Source organism: Mytilus trossulus, chromosome 10 (assembly GCF_036588685.1).
Source record: "Mytilus trossulus isolate FHL-02 chromosome 10, PNRI_Mtr1.1.1.hap1, whole genome shotgun sequence".
NCBI classification, from domain to species: domain Eukaryota; kingdom Metazoa; phylum Mollusca; class Bivalvia; order Mytilida; family Mytilidae; genus Mytilus; species Mytilus trossulus.
In genome coordinates, this window is record NC_086382.1 from 15702586 (window position 1) to 15725434 (window position 22849).

The window sequence follows — 22849 nt, forward strand, 5'->3', positions numbered from 1 at the left end:
TTTATTCAAATTTAGACTCGAATGAGGTATATTTTAATTAGAATTCACAGTAATTGTAAATCAAATGTCACTGATTTAAGATTTAAATCAAAACACATCACATCAATTTCAATAGCCAAAATATATTCCCCATTTTGAAGCTGATACTAATTTATTATTTCCTTTTGTTACAGATACCCAAATATGTTCCACTCCAACGAGAGGGATTTCATGGTGAAAAACTACCGGGAAGAGTCGCATGTTAGTATTTGCTAATTACAATTGTATTTGAAACTATGTTAATATAAGGGACACAATAAAAATATGTTTTACTGTAACAATAGCTTAGAATTGTATGACAAATTTGGTCTTAAATCAATTTCTTTTATTCAAATTTAGACTCAAATGAGGCATATTTTAATTAGAATTCACAGTAATTGTAAATCAAATGTCGCTGATTTAAGATTTGATTCAAAACACATCACATCAATTTCAAAAGCCAAAATATATTCCCTATTTTGAAGCTGATACTAATTTATTATTTCCTTTTGTTACAGATACCCAAATATGTTCCACTCCAACGAGAGGGATTTCATCGTGAAAAACTATCGGGAAGAGTCGCATGTTAGTATTTGCTAATTACAATTGTACTTGAAACTATGTTAATATAAGGGAGACAATAAAAATATGTTTTACTGTAACAATAGCTTAGAATTGTATGATAAATTTGGTCTTAAATCAATTTCTTTTATTCAAATTTAGACTCGAATGAGGTATATTTTAATTAGAATTCACAGTAATTGTAAATCAAATGTCACTGATTTAAGATTTAATTCAAAACACATCACATCAATTTCAATAGCCAAAATATATTCCCCATTTTAAAGCTGATACTAATTTATTATTTCCTTTTGTTACAGATACCCAAATATGTTCCACTCCAACGAGAGGGATTTCATGGTGAAAAACTACCGGGAAGAGTCGCATGTTAGTATTTGCTAATTACAATTGTACTTGAAACTATGTTAATATAAGGGAGACAATAAAAATATGTTGTACTGTAACAATAGCTTAGAATTGTATGATAAATTTGGTCTTAAATCAATTTCTTTTATTCAAATTTAGACTCGAATGAGGTATATTTTAATTAGAATTCACAGTAATTGTAAATCAAATGTCACTGATTTAAGATTTAATTCAAAACACATCACATCAATTTCAAAAGCCAAAATATATTCCCCATTTTGAAGCTGATACTAATTTATTATTTCCTTTGGTTACAGATACCCAAATATGTTCCACTCCAACGAGAGGGATTTCATGGTGAAAAACTACCGGGAAGAGTCACATGTTAGTATTTGCTAATTACAATTGTACTTGAAACTATGTTAATATAAGGGAGACAATAAAAATATTTTTTACTGTAACAATAGCTTAGAATTGTATGATAAATTTGGTCTTGAATCAATTTCTTTTATTCAAATTTAGACTCGAATGAGGTATATTTTAATTAGAATTCACAGTAATTGTAAATCAAATGTCACTGATTTAAGATTTAATTCAAAACACATCACATCAATTTCAAAAGCCAAAATATATTCCCCATTTTGAAGCTGATACTAATTTATTATTTCCTTTTGTTACAGATACCCAAATATGTTCCACTCCAACGAGAGGGATTTCATGGTGAAAAACTACCGGGAAGAGTCGCATGTTAGTATTTGCTAATTACAATTGTACTTGAAACTATGTTAATATAAGGGAGACAATAAAAATATGTTTTACTGTAACAATAGCTTAGAATTGTATGATAAATTTGGTCTTAAATCAATTTCTTTTATTCAAATTTAGACTCGAATGAGGTATATTTTAATTAGAATTCACAGTAATTGTAAATCAAATGTCACTGATTTAAGATTTAATTCAAAACACATCACATCAATTTCAATAGCCAAAATATATTCCCCATTTTAAAGCTGATACTAATTTATTATTTCCTTTTGTTACAGATACCCAAATATGTTCCACTCCAACGAGAGGGATTTCATGGTGAAAAACTACCGGGAAGAGTCGCATGTTAGTATTTGCTAATTACAATTGTACTTGAAACTATGTTAATATAAGGGAGACAATAAAAATATGTTGTACTGTAACAATAGCTTAGAATTGTATGATAAATTTGGTCTTAAATCAATTTCTTTTATTCAAATTTAGACTCGAATGAGGTATATTTTAATTAGAATTCACAGTAATTGTAAATCAAATGTCACTGATTTAAGATTTAATTCAAAACACATCACATCAATTTCAATAGCCAAAATATATTCCCCATTTTGAAGCTGATACTAATTTATTATTTCCTTTGGTTACAGATACCCAAATATGTTCCACTCCAACGAGAGGGATTTCATGGTGAAAAACTACCGGGAAGAGTCACATGTTAGTATTTGCTAATTACAATTGTACTTGAAACTATGTTAATATAAGGGAGACAATAAAAATATTTTTTACTGTAACAATAGCTTAGAATTGTATGATAAATTTGGTCTTGAATCAATTTCTTTTATTCAAATTTAGACTCGAATGAGGTATATTTTAATTAGAATTCACAGTAATTGTAAATCAAATGTCACTGATTTAAGATTTAATTCAAAACACATCACATCAATTTCAAAAGCCAAAATATATTCCCCATTTTGAAGCTGATACTAATTTATTATTTCCTTTTGTTACAGATACCCAAATATGTTCCACTCCAACGAGAGGGATTTCATGGTGAAAAACTACCGGGAAGAGTCGCATGTTAGTATTTGCTAATTACAATTGTACTTGAAACTATGTTAATATAAGGGAGACAATAAAAATATGTTTTACTGTAACAATAGCTTAGAATTGTATGATAAATTTGGTCTTAAATCAATTTCTTTTATTCAAATTTAGACTCGAATGAGGTATATTTTAATTAGAATTCACAGTAATTGTAAATCAAATGTCACTGATTTAAGATTTAATTCAAAACACATCACATCAATTTCAATAGCCAAAATTTATTCCCAATTTTGAAGCTGATACTATATTATTATTTCCTTTTGTTACAGATACCCAAATATGTTCCACTCCAACGAGAGGGATTTCATGGTGAAAAACTACCGGGAAGAGTCGCATGTTAGTATTTGCTAATTACAATTGTACTTGAAACTATGTTAATATAAGGGAGACAATAAAAATATGTTTTACTGTAACAATAGCTTAGAATTGTATGATAAATTTGGTCTTAAATCAATTTCTTTTATTCAAATTTAGACTAGAATGAGGTATATTTTAATTAGAATTCACAGTAATTGTAAATCAAATGTCACTGATTTAAGATTTAATTCGAAACACATCACATCAATTTCAATAGCCAAAATATATTCCCCATTTTGAAGCTGATACTAATTTATTATTTCCTTTTGTTACAGATACCCAAATATGTTCCACTCCAACGAGAGGGATTTCATGGTGAAAAACTACCGGGAAGAGTCGCATGTTAGTATTTGCTAATTACAATTGTACTTGAAACTATGTTAATATAAGGGAGACAATAAAAATATGTTTTACTGTAACAATAGCTTAGAATTGTATGATAAATTTGGTCTTAAATCAATTTCTTTTATTCAAATTTAGACTCGAATGAGGTATATTTTAATTAGAATTCACAGTAATTGTAAATCAAATGTCACTGATTTAAGATTTAATTCAAAACACATCACATCAATTTCAATAGCCAAAATATATTCCCCATTTTGAAGCTGATACTAATTTATTATTTCCTTTTGTTACAGATACCCAAATATGTTCCACTCCAACGAGAGGGATTTCATGGTGAAAAACTACCGGGAAGAGTTGCATGTTAGTATTTGCTAATTACAATTGTACTTGAAACTATGTTAATATAAGGGAGACAATAAAAATATGTTTTACTGTAACAATAGCTTAGAATTGTATGATAAATTTGGTCTTAAATCAAAATCTTCTATTCCAATTTAGACTCGAATGAGGTATATTTTAATTAGAATTCACAGTAATTGTAAATCAAATGTCACTGATTTAAGATTTAAATCAAAACACATCACATCAATTTCAATAGCCAAAATATATACCCCATTTTGAAGCTGATACTAATTTATTATTTCCTTTTGTTACAGATACTCAAATATGTTCCACTCCAACGAGAGGGATTTCATGGTGAAAAACTACCGGGAAGAGTCGCATGTTAGTATTTGCTAATTACAATTGTACTTGAAACTATGTTAATATAAGGGAGACAATAAAAATATGTTTTACTTTAACAATAGCTTAGAATTGTATGACAAATTTGGTCTTAAATCAATTTCTTTTATTCAAATTTAGACTCGAATGAGGCATATTTTAATTAGAATTCACAGTAATTGTAAATCAAATGTCACTGATTTAAGATTTGATTCAAAACACATCACATCAATTTCAAAAGCCAAAATATATTCCCCATTTTGAAGCTGATACTAATTTTTTATTTCCTTTTGTTACAGATACCCAAATATGTTCCACTCCAACAAGAGGGATTTCATGGTGAAAAACTACCGGGAAGAGTCGCATGTTAGTATTTGCTAATTACAATTGTACTTGAAACTATGTTAATATAAGGGAGACAATAAAAATATGTTTTACTGTAACAATAGCTTAGAATTGTATGATAAATTTGGTCTTAAATCAATTTCTTTTATTCAAATTTAGACTAAAATGAGGTATATTTTAATTAGAATTCACAGTAATTGTAAATCAAATGTCACTGATTTAAGATTTAATTCAAAACACATCACATCAATTTCAATAGCCAAAATATATTCCCCATTTTAAAGCTGATACTAATTTATTATTTCCTTTTGTTACAGATACCCAAATATGTTCCACTCCAACGAGAGGGATTTCATGGTGAAAAACTACCGGGAAGAGTCGCATGTTAGTATTTGCTAATTACAATTGTACTTGAAACTATGTTAATATAAGGGAGACAATAAAAATATGTTTTACTGTAACAATAGCTTAGAATTGTATGATAAATTTGGTCTTAAATCAATTTCTTTTATTCAAATTTAGACTCGAATGAGGTATATTTTAATTAGAATTCACAGTAATTGTAAATCAAATGTCACTGATTTAAGATTTAATTCAAAACACATCACATCAATTTCAATAGCCAAAATATATTCCCCATTTTGAAGCTGATACTAATTTATTATTTCCTTTTGTTACAGATACCCAAATATGTTCCACTCCAACGAGAGGGATTTCATGGTGAAAAACTACCGGGAAGAGTCGCATGTTAGTATTTGCTAATTACAATTGTACTTGAAACTATGTTAATATAAGGGAGACAATAAAAATATGTTTTACTGTAACAATAGCTTAGAATTGTATGATAAATTTGGTCTTAAAATCAATTTCTTTTATTCAAATTTAGACTCGAATGAGGTATATTTTAATTAGAATTCACAGTAATTGTAAATCAAATGTCACTGATTTAAGATTTAATTCAAAACACATCACATCAATTTCAATAGCCAAAATATATTCCCCATTTTGAAGCTGATACTAATTTATTATTTCCTTTTGTTACAGATACCCAAATATGTTCCACTCCAATGAGAGGGATTTCATGGTGAAAAACAACCGGGAAGAGTCGCATGTTAGTATTTGCTAATTACAATTGTACTTGAAACTATGTTAATATAAGGGAGACAATAAAAATATGTTTTACTGTAACAATAGCTTAGAATTGTATGATAAATTTGGTCTTAAATCAATTTCTTTTATTCAAATTTAGACTCGAATGAGGTATATTTTAATTAGAATTCACAGTAATTGTAAATCAAATGTCACTAATTTAAGATTTAATTCAAAACACATCACATCAATTTCAATAGCCAAAATATATTCCCCATTTTGAAGCTGATACTAATTTATTATTTCCTTTTGTTACAGATACCCAAATATGTTCCACTCCAACGAGAGGGATTTCATGGTGAAAAACTACCGGGAAGAGTCGCATGTTAGTATTTGCTAATTACAATTGTACTTGAAACTATGTTAATATAAGGGAGACAATAAAAATATGTTTTACTGTAACAATAGCTTAGAATTGTATGATAAATTTGGTCTTAAATCAATTTCTTTTATTCAAATTTAGACTCGAATGAGGTATATTTTAATTAGAATTCACAGTAATTGTAAATCAAATGTCACTGATTTAAGATTTAAATCAAAACACATCACATCAATTTCAATAGCCAAAATATATTCCCCATTTTGAAGCTGATACTAATTTATTATTTCCTTTTGTTACAGATACCCAAATATGTTCCACTCCAACGAGAGGGATTTCATGGTGAAAAACTACCGGGAAGAGTCGCATGTTAGTATTTGCTAATTACAATTGTACTTGAAACTATGTTAATATAAGGGAGACAATAAAAATATGTTTTACTTTAACAATAGCTTAGAATTGTATGACAAATTTGGTCTTAAATCAATTTCTTTTATTCAAATTTAGACTCGAATGAGGCATATTTTAATTAGAATTCACAGTAATTGTAAATCAAATGTCGCTGATTTAAGATTTGATTCAAAACACATCACATCAATTTCAAAAGCCAAAATATATTCCCCATTTTGAAGCTGATACTAATTTTTTATTTCCTTTTGTTACAGATACCCAAATATGTTCCACTCCAACGAGAGGGATTTCATGGTGAAAAACTACCGGGAAGAGTCGCATGTTAGTATTTGCTAATTACAATTGTACTTGAAACTATGTTAATATAAGGGAGACAATAAAAATATGTTTTACTGTAACAATAGCTTAGAATTGTATGATAAATTTGGTCTTAAATCAATTTCTTTTATTCAAATTTAGACTAAAATGAGGTATATTTTAATTAGAATTCACAGTAATTGTAAATCAAATGTCACTGATTTAAGATTTAATTCAAAACACATCACATCAATTTCAATAGCCAAAATATATTCCCCATTTTAAAGCTGATACTAATTTATTATTTCCTTTTGTTACAGATACCCAAATATGTTCCACTCCAATGAGAGGGATTTCATGGTGAAAAACTACCGGGAAGAGTCGCATGTTAGTATTTGCTAATTACAATTGTACTTGAAACTATGTTAATATAAGGGAGACAATAAAAATATGTTTTACTGTAACAATAGCTTAGAATTGTATGATAAATTTGGTCTTAAATCAATTTCTTTTATTCAAATTTAGACTCGAATGAGGTATATTTTAATTAGAATTCACAGTAATTGTAAATCAAATGTCACTGATTTAAGATTTAATTCAAAACACATCACATCAATTTCAATAGCCAAAATATATTCCCAATTTTGAAGCTGATACTAATTTATTATTTCCTTTTGTTACAGATACCCAAATATGTTCCACTCCAACGAGAGGGATTTCATGGTGAAAAACTACCGGGAAGAGTCGCATGTTAGTATTTGCTAATTACAATTGTACTTGAAACTATGTTAATATAAGGGAGACAATAAAAATATGTTTTACTGTAACAATAGCTTAGATTTGTATGATAAATTTGGTCTTAAATCAATTTCTTTTTTTAGACTCGAATGAGGTATATTTTAATTAGAATTCACAGTAATTGTAAATCAAATGTCACTGATTTAAGATTTAATTCAAAACACATCACATCAATTTCAATAGCCAAAATATATTCCCCATTTTGAAGCTGATACTAATTTATTATTTCCTTTTGTTACAGATACCCAAATATGTTCCACTCCAACGAGAGGGATTTCATGGTGAAAAACTACCGGGAAGAGTCGCATGTTAGTATTTGCTAATTACAATTGTACTTGAAACTATGTTAATATAAGGGAGACAATAAAAATATGTTTTACTGTAACAATAGCTTAGAATTGTATGACAAATTTGGTCTTAAATCAATTTCTTTTATTCAAATTTAGACTCGAATGAGGCATATTTTAATTAGAATTCACAGTAATTGTAAATCAAATGTCGCTGATTTAAGATTTGATTCAAAACACATCACATCAATTTCAAAAGCCAAAATATATTCCCCATTTTGAAGCTGATACTAATTTTTTATTTCCTTTTGTTACAGATACCCAAATATGTTCCACTCCAACGAGAGGGATTTCATGGTGAAAAACTACCGGGAAGAGTCGCATGTTAGTATTTGCTAATTACAATTGTACTTGAAACTATGTTAATATAAGGGAGACAATAAAAATATGTTTTACTTTAACAATAGCTTAGAATTGTATGACAAATTTGGTCTTAAATCAATTTCTTTTATTCAAATTTAGACTCGAATGAGGCATATTTTAATTAGAATTCACAGTAATTGTAAATCAAATGTCGCTGATTTAAGATTTGATTCAAAACACATCACATCAATTTCAAAAGCCAAAATATATTCCCCATTTTGAAGCTGATACTAATTTTTTATTTCCTTTTGTTACAGATACCCAAATATGTTCCACTCCAACGAGAGGGATTTCATGGTGAAAAACTACCGGGAAGAGTCGCATGTTAGTATTTGCTAATTACAATTGTACTTGAAACTATGTTAATATAAGGGAGACAATAAAAATATGTTTTACTGTAACAATAGCTTAGAATTGTATGATAAATTTGGTCTTAAATCAATTTCTTTTATTAAAATTTAGACTAAAATGAGGTATATTTTAATTAGAATTCACAGTAATTGTAAATCAAATGTCACTGATTTAAGATTTAATTCAAAACACATCACATCAATTTCAATAGCCAAAATATATTCCCCATTTTGAAGCTGATACTAATTTATTATTTCCTTTTGTTACAGATACCCAAATATGTTCCACTCCAACGAGAGGGATTTCATGGTGAAAAACTACCGGGAAGAGTCGCATGTTAGTATTTGCTAATTACAATTGTACTTGAAACTATGTTAATATAAGGGAGACAATAAAAATATGTTTTACTGTAACAATAGCTTAGAATTGTATGACAAATTTGGTCTTAAATCAATTTCTTTTATTCAAATTTAGACTCGAATGAGGCATATTTTAATTAGTATTCACAGTAATTGTAAATCAAATGTCACTGATTAAAGATTTGATTCAAAACACATCACATCAATTTCAATAGCCAAAATATATTCCCAATTTTGAAGCTGATACTAATTTATTATTTCCTTTTGTTACAGATACCCAAATATGTTCCACTCCAACGAGAGGGATTTCATGGTGAAAAACTACCGGGAAGAGTCGCATGTTAGTATTTGCTAATTACAATTGTACTTGAAACTATGTTAATATAAGGGAGACAATAAAAATATGTTTAACTGTAACAATAGCTTAGAATTGTATGATAAATTTGGTCTTAAATCAATTTCTTTTATTCAAATTTAGACTCGAATGAGGTATATTTTAATTAGAATTCACAGTAATTGTAAATCAAATGTCACTGATTTAAGATTTAATTCAAAACACATCACATCAATTTCAATAGCCAAAATATATTCCCCATTTTAAAGCTGATACTAATTTATAATTTCCTTTGTTACAGATACCCAAATATGTTCCACTCCAACGAGAGGGATTTCATGGTGAAAAACTACGGGGAAGAGTCGCATGTTAGTATTTGCTAATTACAATTGTACTTGAAACTATGTTAATATAAGGGAGACAATAAAAATATGTTTTACTGTAACAATAGCTTAGAATTGTATGATAAATTTGGTCTTAAATCAATTTCTTTTATTCAAATTTAGACTAGAATGAGGTATATTTTAATTAGAATTCACAGTAATTGTAAATCAAATGTCACTGATTTAAGATTTAATTCAAAACACATCACATCAATTTCAATAGCCAAAATATATTCCCCATTTTGAAGCTGATACTAATTTATTATTTCCTTTTGTTACAGATACCCAAATATGTTCCACTCCAACGAGAGGGATTTCATGGTGAAAAACTACCGGGAAGAGTCGCATGTTAGTATTTGCTAATTACAATTGTACTTGAAACTATGTTAATATAAGGGAGACAATAAAAATATGTTTTACTGTAACAATAGCTTAGAATTGTATGATAAATTTGGTCTTAAATCAATTTCTTTTATTCAAATTTAGACTCGAATTAGGTATATTTTAATAAGAATTCAAAGTAATTGTAAATCAAATGTCACTGATTTAAGATTTAATTCAAAACACATCACATCAATTTCAATAGCCAAAATATATTCCCCATTTTGAAGCTGATACTAATTTATTATTTCCTTTTGTTACAGATACCCAAATATGTTCCACTCCAACGAGAGGGATTTCATGGTGAAAAACTACCGGGAAGAGTCGCATGTTAGTATTTGCTAATTACAATTGTACTTGAAACTATGTTAATATAAGGGAGACAATAAAAATATGTTTAACTGTAACAATAGCTTAGAATTGTATGATAAATTTGGTCTTAAATCAATTTCTTTTATTCAAATTTAGACTCGAATGAGGTATATTTTAATTAGAATTCACAGTAATTGTAAATCAAATGTCACTGATTTAAGATTTAATTCAAAACACATCACATCAATTTCAATAGCCAAAATATATTCCCAATTTTGAAGCTGATACTAATTTATTATTTCCTTTTGTTACAGATACCCAAATATGTTCCACTCCAACGAGAGGGATTTCATGGTGAAAAACTACCGGGAAGAGTCGCATGTTAGTATTTGCTAATTACAATTGTACTTGAAACTATGTTAATATAAGGGAGACAATAAAAATATGTTTTACTGTAACAATAGCTTAGAATTGTATGATAAATTTGGTCTTAAATCAATTTCTTTTATTCAAATTTAGACTCGAATGAGGTATATTTTAATTAGAATTCACAGTAATTGTAAATCAAATGTCACTGATTTAAGATTTAATTCAAAACACATCACATCAATTTCAATAGCCAAAATATATTCCCCATTTTGAAGCTGATACTAATTTATTATTTCCTTTTGTTACAGATACCCAAATATGTTCCACTCCAACGAGAGGGATTTCATGGTGAAAAACTACCGGGAAGAGTCGCATGTTAGTATTTGCTAATTACAATTGTACTTGAAACTATGTTAATATAAGGGAGACAATAAAAATACTGTAACAATAGCTTAGAATTGTATGATAAATTTGGTCTTAAATCAATTTCTTTTATTCAAATTTAGACTCGAATGAGGTATATTTTAATTAGAATTCACAGTAATTGTAAATCAAATGTCACTGATTTAAGATTTAATTCAAAACACATCACATCAATTTCAATAGCCAAAATATATTCCCCATTTTGAAGCTGATACTAATTTATTATTTCCTTTTGTTACAGATACCCAAATATGTTCCACTCCAACGAGAGGGATTTCATGGTGAAAAACTACCGGGAAGAGTCGCATGTTAGTATTTGCTAATTACAATTGTACTTGAAACTATGTTAATAGAAGGGAGACAATAAAAATATGTTTTACTGTAACAATAGCTTAGAATTGTATGACAAATTTGGTCTTAAATCAATTTCTTTTATTCAAATTTAGACTCGAATGAGGCATATTTTAATTAGAATTCACAGTAATTGTAAATCGAATGTCGCTGATTTAAGAATTGATTCAAAACACGTCACATCAATTTCAAAAGCCAAAATATATTCCCCATTTTGAAGCTGATACTAATTTATTATTTCCTTTTGTTACAGATACCCAAATATGTTCCACTCCAACGAGAGGGATTTCGTGGTGAATAACACTCCGGGATGAGTTGCATGTTAGTATTTGCTAATTACAATTGTACTTGAAACTATGTTAATATAAGGGAGACAATAAAAATACTGTAACAATAGCTTAGAATTGTATGATAAATTTGGTCTTAAATCAATTTCTTTTATTCAAATTTAGACTCGAATGAGGCATATTTTAATTAGAATTCACAGTAATTGTAAATCAAATGTCGCTGATTTGAGATTTTATTCAAAACACATAACATCAATTTCAAAAGCCAAAATATATTCCCTATTTTTGAAGCTGATACTAATTTATTATTTCCTTTTGTTACAGATACCCAAATATGTTCCACTCCAACGAGAGGGATTTCGTGGTGAATAACACTCCGGGATGAGTCGCATGTTAGTATTTGCTAACTACAATTGTACTTGAAACTATGTTAATATAAGGGAGACAATAAAAATATGTTTTACTGTAACAATAGCTTAGAATTGTATGATAAATTTGGTCTTAAATCAATTTCTTTTATTCAAATTTAGACTCGAATGAGGCATATTTTAATTAGAATTCACAGTAATTGTAAATCAAATGTCACTGATTTAAGATTTGATTCAAAACATGTCGCATCAATTTCAATAACCAAAATATATTCCCCATTTTGAAGCTGATACTAATTTATTATTTCCTTTTGTTACAGATACCCAAATATGTTCCCCTGAAACGAGAGGGATTTCGTGGTGAATAACACTCCGGGATGAGTCGCATGTTAGTATTTGCTAATTACAATTGTACTTGAAACTATGTTAATATAAGGGAGACAATAAAAATCTGTTTTACTGTAACAATAGCTCAGAATTTTATGACAAATTTGGTCTTAAATCAATTTCTTTTATTCAAATTTCAACTTGAACAATAGCTAAGAATTTTAGTACTTCTCTTTCTTTGGATTTCAATCGGTTGGCTTTGAACGTTCCTGATGAAGGTAAATCAAGAAAAACCCTTCGGACGCTATAAATTTTTTACTTGTTGTTTTCCATTTTTGTCAAGCCTGCATGACCTGGATGCTTCGTACTTTGTATATGCCTCATGTTACGAACTTTCTGTCAGTCACATTTCCAATCTCCTTGGCCTCATTTTCATGGTTCAGCATGAAAAACTTTTTAAAAATATTTTTTGTAATGTTAAATTCTCTCTTATTATAATTAATTGGATAGCTATTTTTAGCTCACCTGGCCCGAAGGGCCAAGTGAGCTTTTCTTATCAAGTGGCATCCGGCGTCGGCGTCGTTAACTTTTACAAAAATCTTTTCCTCTGAAACTACTGGGCCAAATTAAACCAAACTTGCCCACAATCTTCATTGGGGTATCTTGTTTAAAAAAAGAGTGGCGTGACCTGCCAGACCAATCAAGATGGCCGCCATGGATAAAAATAGTACATAGCAGTAAAATGCAGCTTTTGGCTTATAACTCAAAAACCAAAGCATCTAGAGCAAATCTGACATGGGGTTAAAAATTGTTTATCAGGTCAAGATCTATCTGCCCTGAAATTTTCAGATGAATTAGACAACCCATTGTTGGGTTGCTGACCCTGAATTGGTAATTTTAGGGAAATTTTGCTGTTTTTGGCTATTATCTTGAATGTTTTTATAGATAGAGATAAACTGTAAACAGCAATAATGTTCAGCAAAGTAAGATTTACCAATAAGTCAACATGACCAAAATGGTCTGTTGACCCCTTTAGGAGTTATTGCCCTTTAAAGTCAATGTTTAACCATTTTTTATAAATTTTAAATATCTTTTTCAAAAATCTTCTCTGAAACTGCTAGGTCAAATTTATCTAAACTTGGCCACAATCATCTCTAGGTTATCTTGTTTAATAAATGTGTGGTGTGACCCTCCAAACCAACCAAGATGGCCGTAATGGCTTAAAATAGAACATAGGGGTGAAATGCATATTTTGGCTTATAACTCAAAAACCAAAGCATTTAGAGCAAATCTGACTGGGGCAAAGTTGTTTATATGCCCTATATGCCCTGAAATTTTCAAATGAATCAGAGAACCCGTTGTTGGGTTGCTACCCCTGAATTGGTAATTTAAAGGAAATTTTGCTGTTTTTGGTTATTATCTTGAATATTATTATAGAGATAAACTGTAAACAGCAATAATGTTCAGCAAAGTAAGATTTACAAATAAGTCAACATGACCAAAATGGTCAACTGACCCCCTAAGGAGTTATTGTCCTTTATAGTGAATTTTAAACAATTTTCATTAAATTTGTAAATTTTTACTACTGATAACATTTTCCACAGAAACTACTTGGCCAAGTTCATTATAGATAGTGATAATTGTAAGCAGCAAGAATGTTCAGTAAAGTAAGATGTACAAACATATCACCACCACCAACACAATTTTGTCATGAATCCATCTGCTTCCTTTGGTTAATATTCACATAGACCAAGGTGAGCGACACAGGCTCTTTAGAGCCTTTAGTTTATATGTGCGTACCTTGCAAGGTCATGCTCTTCAGACAATTTTCACTTGACATTGACTTCATTTCATGGATCAGTGAACAAGGTGAAGTTTTGGTGGTCAAGTCCATATCTCAGAAACTATAAGCAATAGGTCTAGTATATTCGGTGTATGGAAGGACTGTAAGTTGAACATGTCTAACTGGCAGGTGTCATCTGACCTTGACCTCATTTTCATGGTTCAGTGGTTATAATAAAGTCAACTATATATGGTGTATGGAAATATTTAATGATCTATATGTCTTTTTTATTTGAACTTGACCTCATTTTCACTGTCCATTGCTAAGTGTTTTGTGTTTTTTCTTAATTCATAAGCAATAAGTCAACTATATTTGTTGTATTGAAGAATTGTTAGCTGTACATCAGGGCGGATGCAGGAATTTTCCAAAGGGGGGGGTGCTATCCCAGGGCAAAGGGGGGGTGCAAAACATATGTCCCGATACAAATGCATGGATCCGCCACTGTACATGCTGTTCATCTGACCATGACCTCATTTCATGGTTCATTAATCAATGTTTTGTTTTCTTGGTTAATGTTGAGTTTATGTGACAGTTGTAATAAAGCTTTATATTTAGGTCTATCAACATATAATATCAATGATTAGTAAATAAGGCAAGACATTTCAGCGTGTGCACTCTTGTTTTATAGTGTTCGGGAATGAAAATATGTTTGGACTCGGAACGACGGCACCAATAACATTAAATTTTGAATTAGTCTTAATATTTCCTTTATTCAAATTTATAATCTAATGTAGTATATTTTAACAAAAATGTGTTGTAATTGTTAACATACTTTTGTCAAATTACGGATTCGACATGAAATACCTGCCACATTTATTTTATAATTGATTTTAAGAGCCAATAGTCTATCCAAAGCTGATGCTAATTCATAAAGATTTGTTTTGTTATAGATACAGCCTACATATGTTGTGCTACTGGACAATGAAGATTGTTTCATGGTAGATGGATCCCACATCAGAATGTTTAGCATGTATGTATTTGGTATGTATAACTGTACTTCAAACTATGTCTATATGTGTGGGATAACAAATATCTGTTTTCCCCAGAACAACAGCAAAAATAAGAATTTATTACAAATTGGTTTAAAATTTCTTTTATTCAAATGTATACTGTTATGTAGTATGTATAGAATTGTCTATATACTTGTCTCCAAATGAGGATTTTAAAGAAAAATGCATCATGATATTAAATTTGAATAAATTGCAACTATCAATTTTCTCTATTTAAAGCTATTACTAATTTAGAATTTATTTTTTTAACAGATACAGCCAAAATATGTTATACTCCTAGACAATGAAGATGCTTTCATGGTATACAACACTTGAGGAGTATTGACATGTATGTATTTGGTCATTGTAATTGCACTTTTAACAATTATAATAATTAAGTTTTGGGAAACAAAAATTAGCTTTTTCATGGAACATCTTGAAATTTAATAACAAATTGGTCTGACATTTCTTTTTTCCAATATTTACTATAGTAAGGTTTATTTCAATAAGAATGTAAATTAATTGTAAATATGCTTGTCTCAAATTTAGGATTTGACATAAAATATGTGCCACTATAATTTCTGAATTGAATGAACAGCAAATATTCTTTATTAAAAAATACCAATTTAAAACTTTTTTTTTGTTACAGATGCAGCCTATATATGTTACTCCTCTCCAATGAAGATAATTTCATTGTAGATAGTGCATTAGGATACATCACATGTAAGTATTCCACTTTAATCTATGTAAGTGAAATGACAGATTGAGACTATAACAAATTGGACTAAAACTTCTTTTATATTTTGATATATATAAGAGTATACAGTAATTGCAAATATGCATTTCCAATTTAGGATTTGACTTAAAACATGCATCACATTAATTTTTAAATTGATTTACAAAAGCAAATTGTTTTGATTTTGAAATTGCAACAAATTTATAATATTTGTTTTTGTTGCAGATCCAGCCTCAATATGTTGGCACTCCTTTACCATGAAAGATGCTTGCATTGTAGATAACACATAAGAATGAGTTACATGTAGGTATTTCGTCATTTCAATTGTTCTGAAATAATAAAAAAAATAATTCCAGGAACAGTTTAAAAGTTTATTAAAAATTGGTCCTACATTTCTTTTATGAAATTATTTACTGTAATGATGTATATTTTCTTTTTTATATTTAATAAGAATGCTCAGTGATAGTAAAACTACTTTGTCTCGTTTCTAATTTGGGAATTGGCATTAAAAATGCATCACATTAATTTCTAAAGTGGTTTGCAACTGGAAATAGTCTCTTTTTAAAACTGAAATTAATGTATGTTTTTTGTTTTTGTTACAGATACAGCCTCAATATGTAACACTCCTTTACCATGAAAGCACATTGGGACAAGTTGCATGTAAGTATTTGGTCATAACAATATTTCTCATAACTATGTCTATGTTTATTAGTTAATAAAACATTTTTGCAATAAACCGAAGCTTTATAACAGACATTGGTCTTAAATTTTTCTTTCATTCAGATTTATTCATGTGAAGTATATTTTTATCAGAATGTATAGAGATTGTAAATATATACCTGTCTTCAATTTAGGATTTAACATAAAACATCCATCACATTAATTTCCAAATTGTTTTTGTTACAGATTCAACTTAAAACAGATGATGTTTCAGTCGTATCAGGTGCAGCATGACAGCAAAACAGTTGAACTGATTATTGTGATGAGACAGTTTATTGCTTTGGAAAATCTAATTATATAGTTTATAGATTTAGATAATAAAATTCTGTAATGTTCATAATATCAGATCATAATTTGATAAGTGCCCTCAATATGTCTTCAACAAGATATTAACATGCACAATTAAGGATGTACTGTACAAAATCTTCAACATTCTTATTCATAAAAGTAGTTTCTGATTCTCAATTTTATAAGATATATACATATTGACCTGAATTTATTTTTAAGGTAATTGTAACAATATGACTGTATTTAGATTGTTTGAAATTCAAGTTGAGTGTCAATTATTTCTTTTCAAAATATATATATCACATTCTACTGGTTTCAATTTTTGAAATTTAAAAATGAAATATAGCCAAACGATCAGTTGAACAGTGGTGTTGGTTGAAGTTAATACCAGCTCTTCATAGTATCTTAAAATGCCTAAAATGGAAACAATGTTTAAATTTAACAAGTTACCATATCTACTGATGAAGAAATTAGAATATTGTGTATGTTCCTTTTTGTACAAATGAACATCTTTTGAGTAATTGATTGGAACACCCAAACAATAATTTAATCATTTGGGTTTTTTCTTGTATATCCATCATTGATTTTGTAAGATAAAAATAAAAAAAGTCATTTTGTTAAAATAATTTCTCACAAATAAAATTCTATTAAACTAATAGTTTAGTTCATGCTCCTTTAATCTATATCTTAAAAGTTTTGTGGTGGACTAAGAAAATATCAAATGATCATTTCAGAAATACACTTGATTGCAGCGCTGCATCTTCACTAACATTTAACATAGTTGGTTCTGGGTTTCTGAGCTAGTTCTTGTTGGTGTGTTTCTTTGTTTTTTCTATAGAGGAATCGGCGGTTTCTAAGTCTTCAGGATATGGTTTTGTCATTCAAAGGGAACTCGCAATCTTGCAATGTAATTCTGAAATGATATACATTTGATATTTTATTTTCATTGAAAAAGAAACAATATTAAATTTGTTGCATGAACATTTGAACTATTTAAACTTTATAATTCACAATTTTTGGAAATAAAATTCAAATTGTAACTGTCACATTTTGGAAATAAAATTCAAATTGTAACTGACACATTTTGGAAATTGAATTCAAATTGTAACTGACAGATTTTGGAAATAAAATTCAAATTGTAACTGACAGATTTTGGAAATAAAATTCAAATTGTAACTGACCAATTTTGGAAATAGAATTAAAATTGTGACTGACACAGTTTGGAAATAAAATTAAATTTTAACTGACACATTTTGGAAATAAAATTCAAATTGTAACTGACCCATTTTGGAAATAAAATTCAAATTTTAACCGACACATTTTGGAAATCGAATTCAAATTGTAACTGGACACATTTTGGAAATAAAATTCAAATTGTAAATGACCCATTTCGGATATAGAATTCAAATGGTAACATAGATCACCAATTTTGAAAATTGTAACTGACAGTTTGGGAATATAATTCAAATTGTAACTAACACATTTTGATGGATAGAATTTTAAAAATAAGAAAATTTATGTACTTAATTTAAGCACAAGTGAAAACACAATTCCAAAATTTATATAAATTTTTGCTTCATTTGATAAATTGGATTTGCAAAATCACTGATGGCTTACAAGGTTAATTCCCTTATTAGTTAGATAATGAAGTATAGTCTAGTGGACCCTGTAGACATCTTACTAAATGTATTGATATATTAAAAGTTTGTTTATATCTCAATCAAAATTTGTACATGCCTCGCACAAAATGGTGCAAGCAGAGTTGCATGTACTGGACAGAGTCAGCTATCAACTTTTATATAACAAAACCATTTCACAATCAATATTTGTAAATGCCTCACACATAAAGGTGCAAGCAGAGTTGCATGTACTGGACATTGTCAGCTATAGAGTATTTTTATAACAAACCACAGAACTGGTATCCAGGAAATTGAAATGAATCAACAATACTGTTATTTATGTTTTACAATAAAATATTTTTCTCATTATACCTTACTTAAGATTTAAAGATGTACTACAGTGTCATAACACTACAACTTACAATATATTTATAAACTGTCACTTAGTAATTTTGTATCATGATGCAGATGTTCGTCATCATATTATTTTAAACATGGTGCATTAATTACTTTTTCTTTATGTATTATGACGTATGCTATTTTTACTAAACTTGTATTCATGTTTATTATGCTGATGAAAATAAAATATGATGTCTAGGCTATCAGCAATATGTTTGTTTTGTTTTGTTTAAGTCTATAAATAATTTGAAAGATTCTTAAATAAAATTTATTTGAAAACCAAGAATGTGTATAGGTCCAGACTTGTAATACAATTATATGTCTCTGATAGGTTTTATCAAGGATTCATATAGTACTGTCAATTAGAGACAAAATAACACAGAAACTAACAACTATAAGTCACCTTTATATGGCTTTCAACAATGAGCTAAGCCCAAACTGCATAGTCGGCTATAAAAGACCCCAAATGATAATGTAAAACAATTCAAACGAGAAACTAACGGCCTAACTTATGGAAGAAAAACAAATATGTATCGCATATTAAAACAAACGACAACTGCTGAGTTACAGGCTCCTGACTTTGGACAGGCACATACATATAGAATATGGCGGCGTTCATAATTTTAGAGGGATCCCAACCCTCCCTAACCTGGGACATTTTTTTAACAGTACGACATGTTCGGCCAACCCTTTGTCCTGTCTCATGTTTTCTGTCCTTACCGGTAATTATAATTTTTAGCTCATCTGACCCACTGGGCCAAGTGAGCTTTTCTCATCACCTGGCGTCTAGCGTCATATTCGCTGGCATCCTTTAACTTTTACAAAAATCTTCTCTGAAACTACTGGGCCAAATTTGACCAAACTTGTCCACAATCATAATGGGGGTATCTTTTTAAAAAATGTGTCGGTTGACCAGGCCAACCAATTGAGATGGCTACCATGGCTAAAAATAGAACATAGGGGTAAAATGTAGATTTTGTCTTGTATCTCTGAAACCAAAGTATTTTGAGCAAATCCAACGTGTGGGTATAATTGTTACTTAGGTCAAGATCTATCTGCCCTGAAATTTTCAAACAATTGGCCAAGCCGTTGTTTGGGTGCTGCCCCAAAATTGGTAATTTTAGCAGTTTTTGGTTATCTTAAATATTATTAACTGATCCCTTCAGGGGTTATTGTTCTTTATAGTAAAATATATAACAAATTTTCGTAAATATTTATAATATTACAAAAATCTTCTTTGAAACCAGACACATTTAACCAAACTTGGTCACAATCATCATAGTGTATACAGTTTTAACCAGATGCTCTGCAGGGCGCAGCTTTATACGACCGCAAAGATTGAACCCTGAACTGTTGGGGCAAACTGTAAGTCTTGCCACGGTCTGTCTGGCAACTGTGTTCTTTTTATATTTTCTTGTTTCGGCACAGGTCCTATTAATAGCTCCGTATGCATATAACTGCTTCTGAATAGGAATTTTATTGACACCACATTTCTTTAATTTGCTCATTATTTCATTTTTTATAATATTACACGTAGCTCCAGAATCCACTAAGAATGGAATAACAACATCTCCTATTTTCAAAGTAATCCTTTTTTCGGAGGATCCATCAATCGCGAATACATATTCTTCTGAATCGTCGGGACTTTCTTCTTCCATGTATCTAACTTTTTCCTTCTTGTGAAACGTTCCTTGTTCCTTTGTTGTCTTCTTGCTTTTGCATTTCTTTGCAAAGTGTCCCTTCTTGCCACATTTGTGACGTGTCTTATCCATGGCAACTGTACATTCTCTAGCTATATGCCCTGTACGGCCACATCGATGTGTTATATACTGTATGTTGAATCCGTACCTTCTGGAAACGTTGTATTGTCTTAACCATGACTGTTGTGATGATTACATGTATCAGCCTCTTTTGGCGTTTGAATCCAAAGTAAAGGATGATAATTTGAAAGTTCTTCTTTTTATTTGCAATATATATACTTCGTCTTTAGTCCCCCAAACCTAAGTCAGGTATATCACAGATGACACTCGATATCTTTTCTTTTAGAGTGATTATTATAGTCATGTCTCTGGTGTCTCGCTGGATTAAAGTCGCGTTTAACTTGAACTCTGTTTATGTGAACTTCCTCAAATTGTGCGGAATACTGATCTGCTGCTTCACTTGCTCTCGCTATGTCTTGGACTTTTTCAAGTGTCAAATCCTTTTCACGCAAAAGTCAGTGTCTTAATTTTGCTGAATAGCAAATATCAACAACCTGGTCTTGAATGGCATCATTAAGCATTATTCCAAAGTCACAAGTTTTTGCTAAGTTTTTAAGTCTTGTTACGTAATTGTCAATCGACTCGTTTTCGTTCTGCTTACATTTACGAAATACATGTCTTTCTACTGGCTGATTTTTCTTCGGAAGAAAATATTGGTCGAACTTTGCAACGGCATCTTCAAATGTATCTCATGTTTCAGTAAATGTCTCAAAAATGTCTTGTGCATCTTGTCCAATTAAATGTAAAAGTAAGGCTCGTTTCTGTGCTCCCTCGGATACACCTGTTGCGGTCATATAATATTCGAAACTCTTTTTCCATTTTGTCCATCTTTGTGAAAGTGAAGATTGTTCTCCGTTACAATCAAAAGATTGCACAGTTGGTAAATCCAGTAATTTTGCCATAATAATTTTGTAATCACGTTCACCGAATAATATATCTAAACAATAATTCTCGGATTCTAAATCCATTAACAAAAATACATTTTCCTCGTCGCCAAATTGTAGTGTACGCGCTCAAGGCACCTTGGAATAAACATACAACTTTATGGTTACATGGTTTAATATAAACTAACTAGCATCTACAGCAATACACATGATTTTATAACAAGCATTAAAGATCATTAAGGAGAAATACATATCTGGGAATCTAAGATAAAGTCATAACTCATGTCACTGCATCGGTGATGCATACAGTTATAGTACCGACAGCTGATTAACGTAAACAAACTTGAACTGATAAATATCAACAATGTAAATACTACAACAACCCCGGACTCCCCTGGATCGACCAATGAAATCCTTAATAAAATATATCTTTTTAGGTTTCATCATGTTCGATTCATGATTGCATTTCTTTTTTTTTTTAAAGTCACTTTATTTGGAAAGCATATCATGTCCGCATTGTTCTGTGTATTACTTTGTACACAAATAAGAATGACGTAGTCAGAAGTACACATGCCATTGCTGACTTTGGTTGAAAGTCGACTTGGAAAATGAAAAATAGTGTTTACTACAATCGTAATTGGAAACATTTTCGCAATATCTTAAACACATTTCATTGTTCTTGTTCGTATAGTGCAGGTAATTAATAAACTGTGGAAAGTTTCATTCAATTTTGTGACAAAAATAAGTGGAATCGAATGAAACTGATAGCTTTCCTTACATAACATTAACATGTTGTTTTATCAGCTGATAACCATTGTAATGTAATAGGATGCAGCAAATTTTTTTTTATAAACGATGTTGCTAGTCCATTGTTATATATGTTCCATTACGAATTTTGGAAAGAATTGTTTTGATTATAAAATATAGATACTTCCATGTATTTATATAAAAATATTATATTTTATTTAACTCTTTTAACATATTTAACAAATAAAAAAAAGAAGAGAAACCAACAAAAATTTGATTAAAAACTATAGATTTGCACATTCCATCACCACTCGTATGTTTATTGCAGATGTCCTTATCAACTATTTATAGATGTCTGCC

At 29.6% G+C, this 22849-nt stretch overlaps 1 protein-coding gene and 5 long non-coding RNA genes across 13 annotated transcripts in view; all 6 read left to right on the top strand.

The window, feature by feature from the left end:
• Positions 1 to 19301, top strand: part of LOC134686924 (uncharacterized) — a 42562-nt gene extending 23261 nt beyond the window's left edge. Inside the window, exons 1-11 of one of the 8 annotated variants that reach the window (XR_010101698.1) lie at positions 3438 to 3507; positions 3804 to 3870; positions 4530 to 4596; positions 11776 to 11843; positions 12134 to 12201; positions 15238 to 15328; positions 15610 to 15685; positions 15986 to 16059; positions 16298 to 16375; positions 16675 to 16732; positions 16979 to 19301. This is a non-coding gene — a long non-coding RNA (uncharacterized LOC134686924). Of the gene's footprint in view, positions 1 to 3437; positions 3508 to 3803; positions 3871 to 4529; positions 4597 to 11405; positions 11480 to 11775; positions 11844 to 12133; positions 12202 to 12494; positions 12566 to 15237; positions 15329 to 15609; positions 15686 to 15985; positions 16060 to 16297; positions 16376 to 16674; positions 16733 to 16978 lie in introns of those variants that run through there. The other 7 variants (XR_010101696.1, XR_010101694.1, XR_010101697.1 and 4 more) reach the window with 7 other exon arrangements.
• LOC134686927 (uncharacterized) lies at positions 171 to 1941 on the top strand. Its single transcript, XR_010101703.1, has 5 exons — positions 171 to 240; positions 537 to 603; positions 900 to 966; positions 1263 to 1329; positions 1626 to 1941. It is a non-coding gene; the product is annotated as an uncharacterized LOC134686927 (long non-coding RNA).
• On the top strand, positions 1991 to 2917 carry LOC134686688 (uncharacterized). The gene is made up of 3 exons (XR_010101641.1): positions 1991 to 2055; positions 2352 to 2418; positions 2715 to 2917. It is a non-coding gene; the product is annotated as an uncharacterized LOC134686688 (long non-coding RNA).
• On the top strand, positions 5253 to 6327 carry LOC134686926 (uncharacterized). The gene is made up of 3 exons (XR_010101702.1): positions 5253 to 5322; positions 5620 to 5686; positions 5983 to 6327. It is a non-coding gene; the product is annotated as an uncharacterized LOC134686926 (long non-coding RNA).
• LOC134686689 (uncharacterized) lies at positions 6706 to 7501 on the top strand. Its single transcript, XR_010101642.1, has 3 exons — positions 6706 to 6775; positions 7072 to 7138; positions 7435 to 7501. It is a non-coding gene; the product is annotated as an uncharacterized LOC134686689 (long non-coding RNA).
• Positions 19302 to 22263: 2962 nt separating the features above from the next.
• Positions 22264 to 22849, top strand: part of LOC134686922 (AFG1-like ATPase) — a 34240-nt gene continuing 33654 nt past the window's right edge. Inside the window, exon 1 of the mRNA XM_063546770.1 lies at positions 22264 to 22438. Within this exon, the coding sequence (XP_063402840.1) occupies positions 22351 to 22438 (88 nt within the window). The 5' untranslated portion in view covers positions 22264 to 22350. The remainder of the gene's footprint in view (positions 22439 to 22849) is intronic.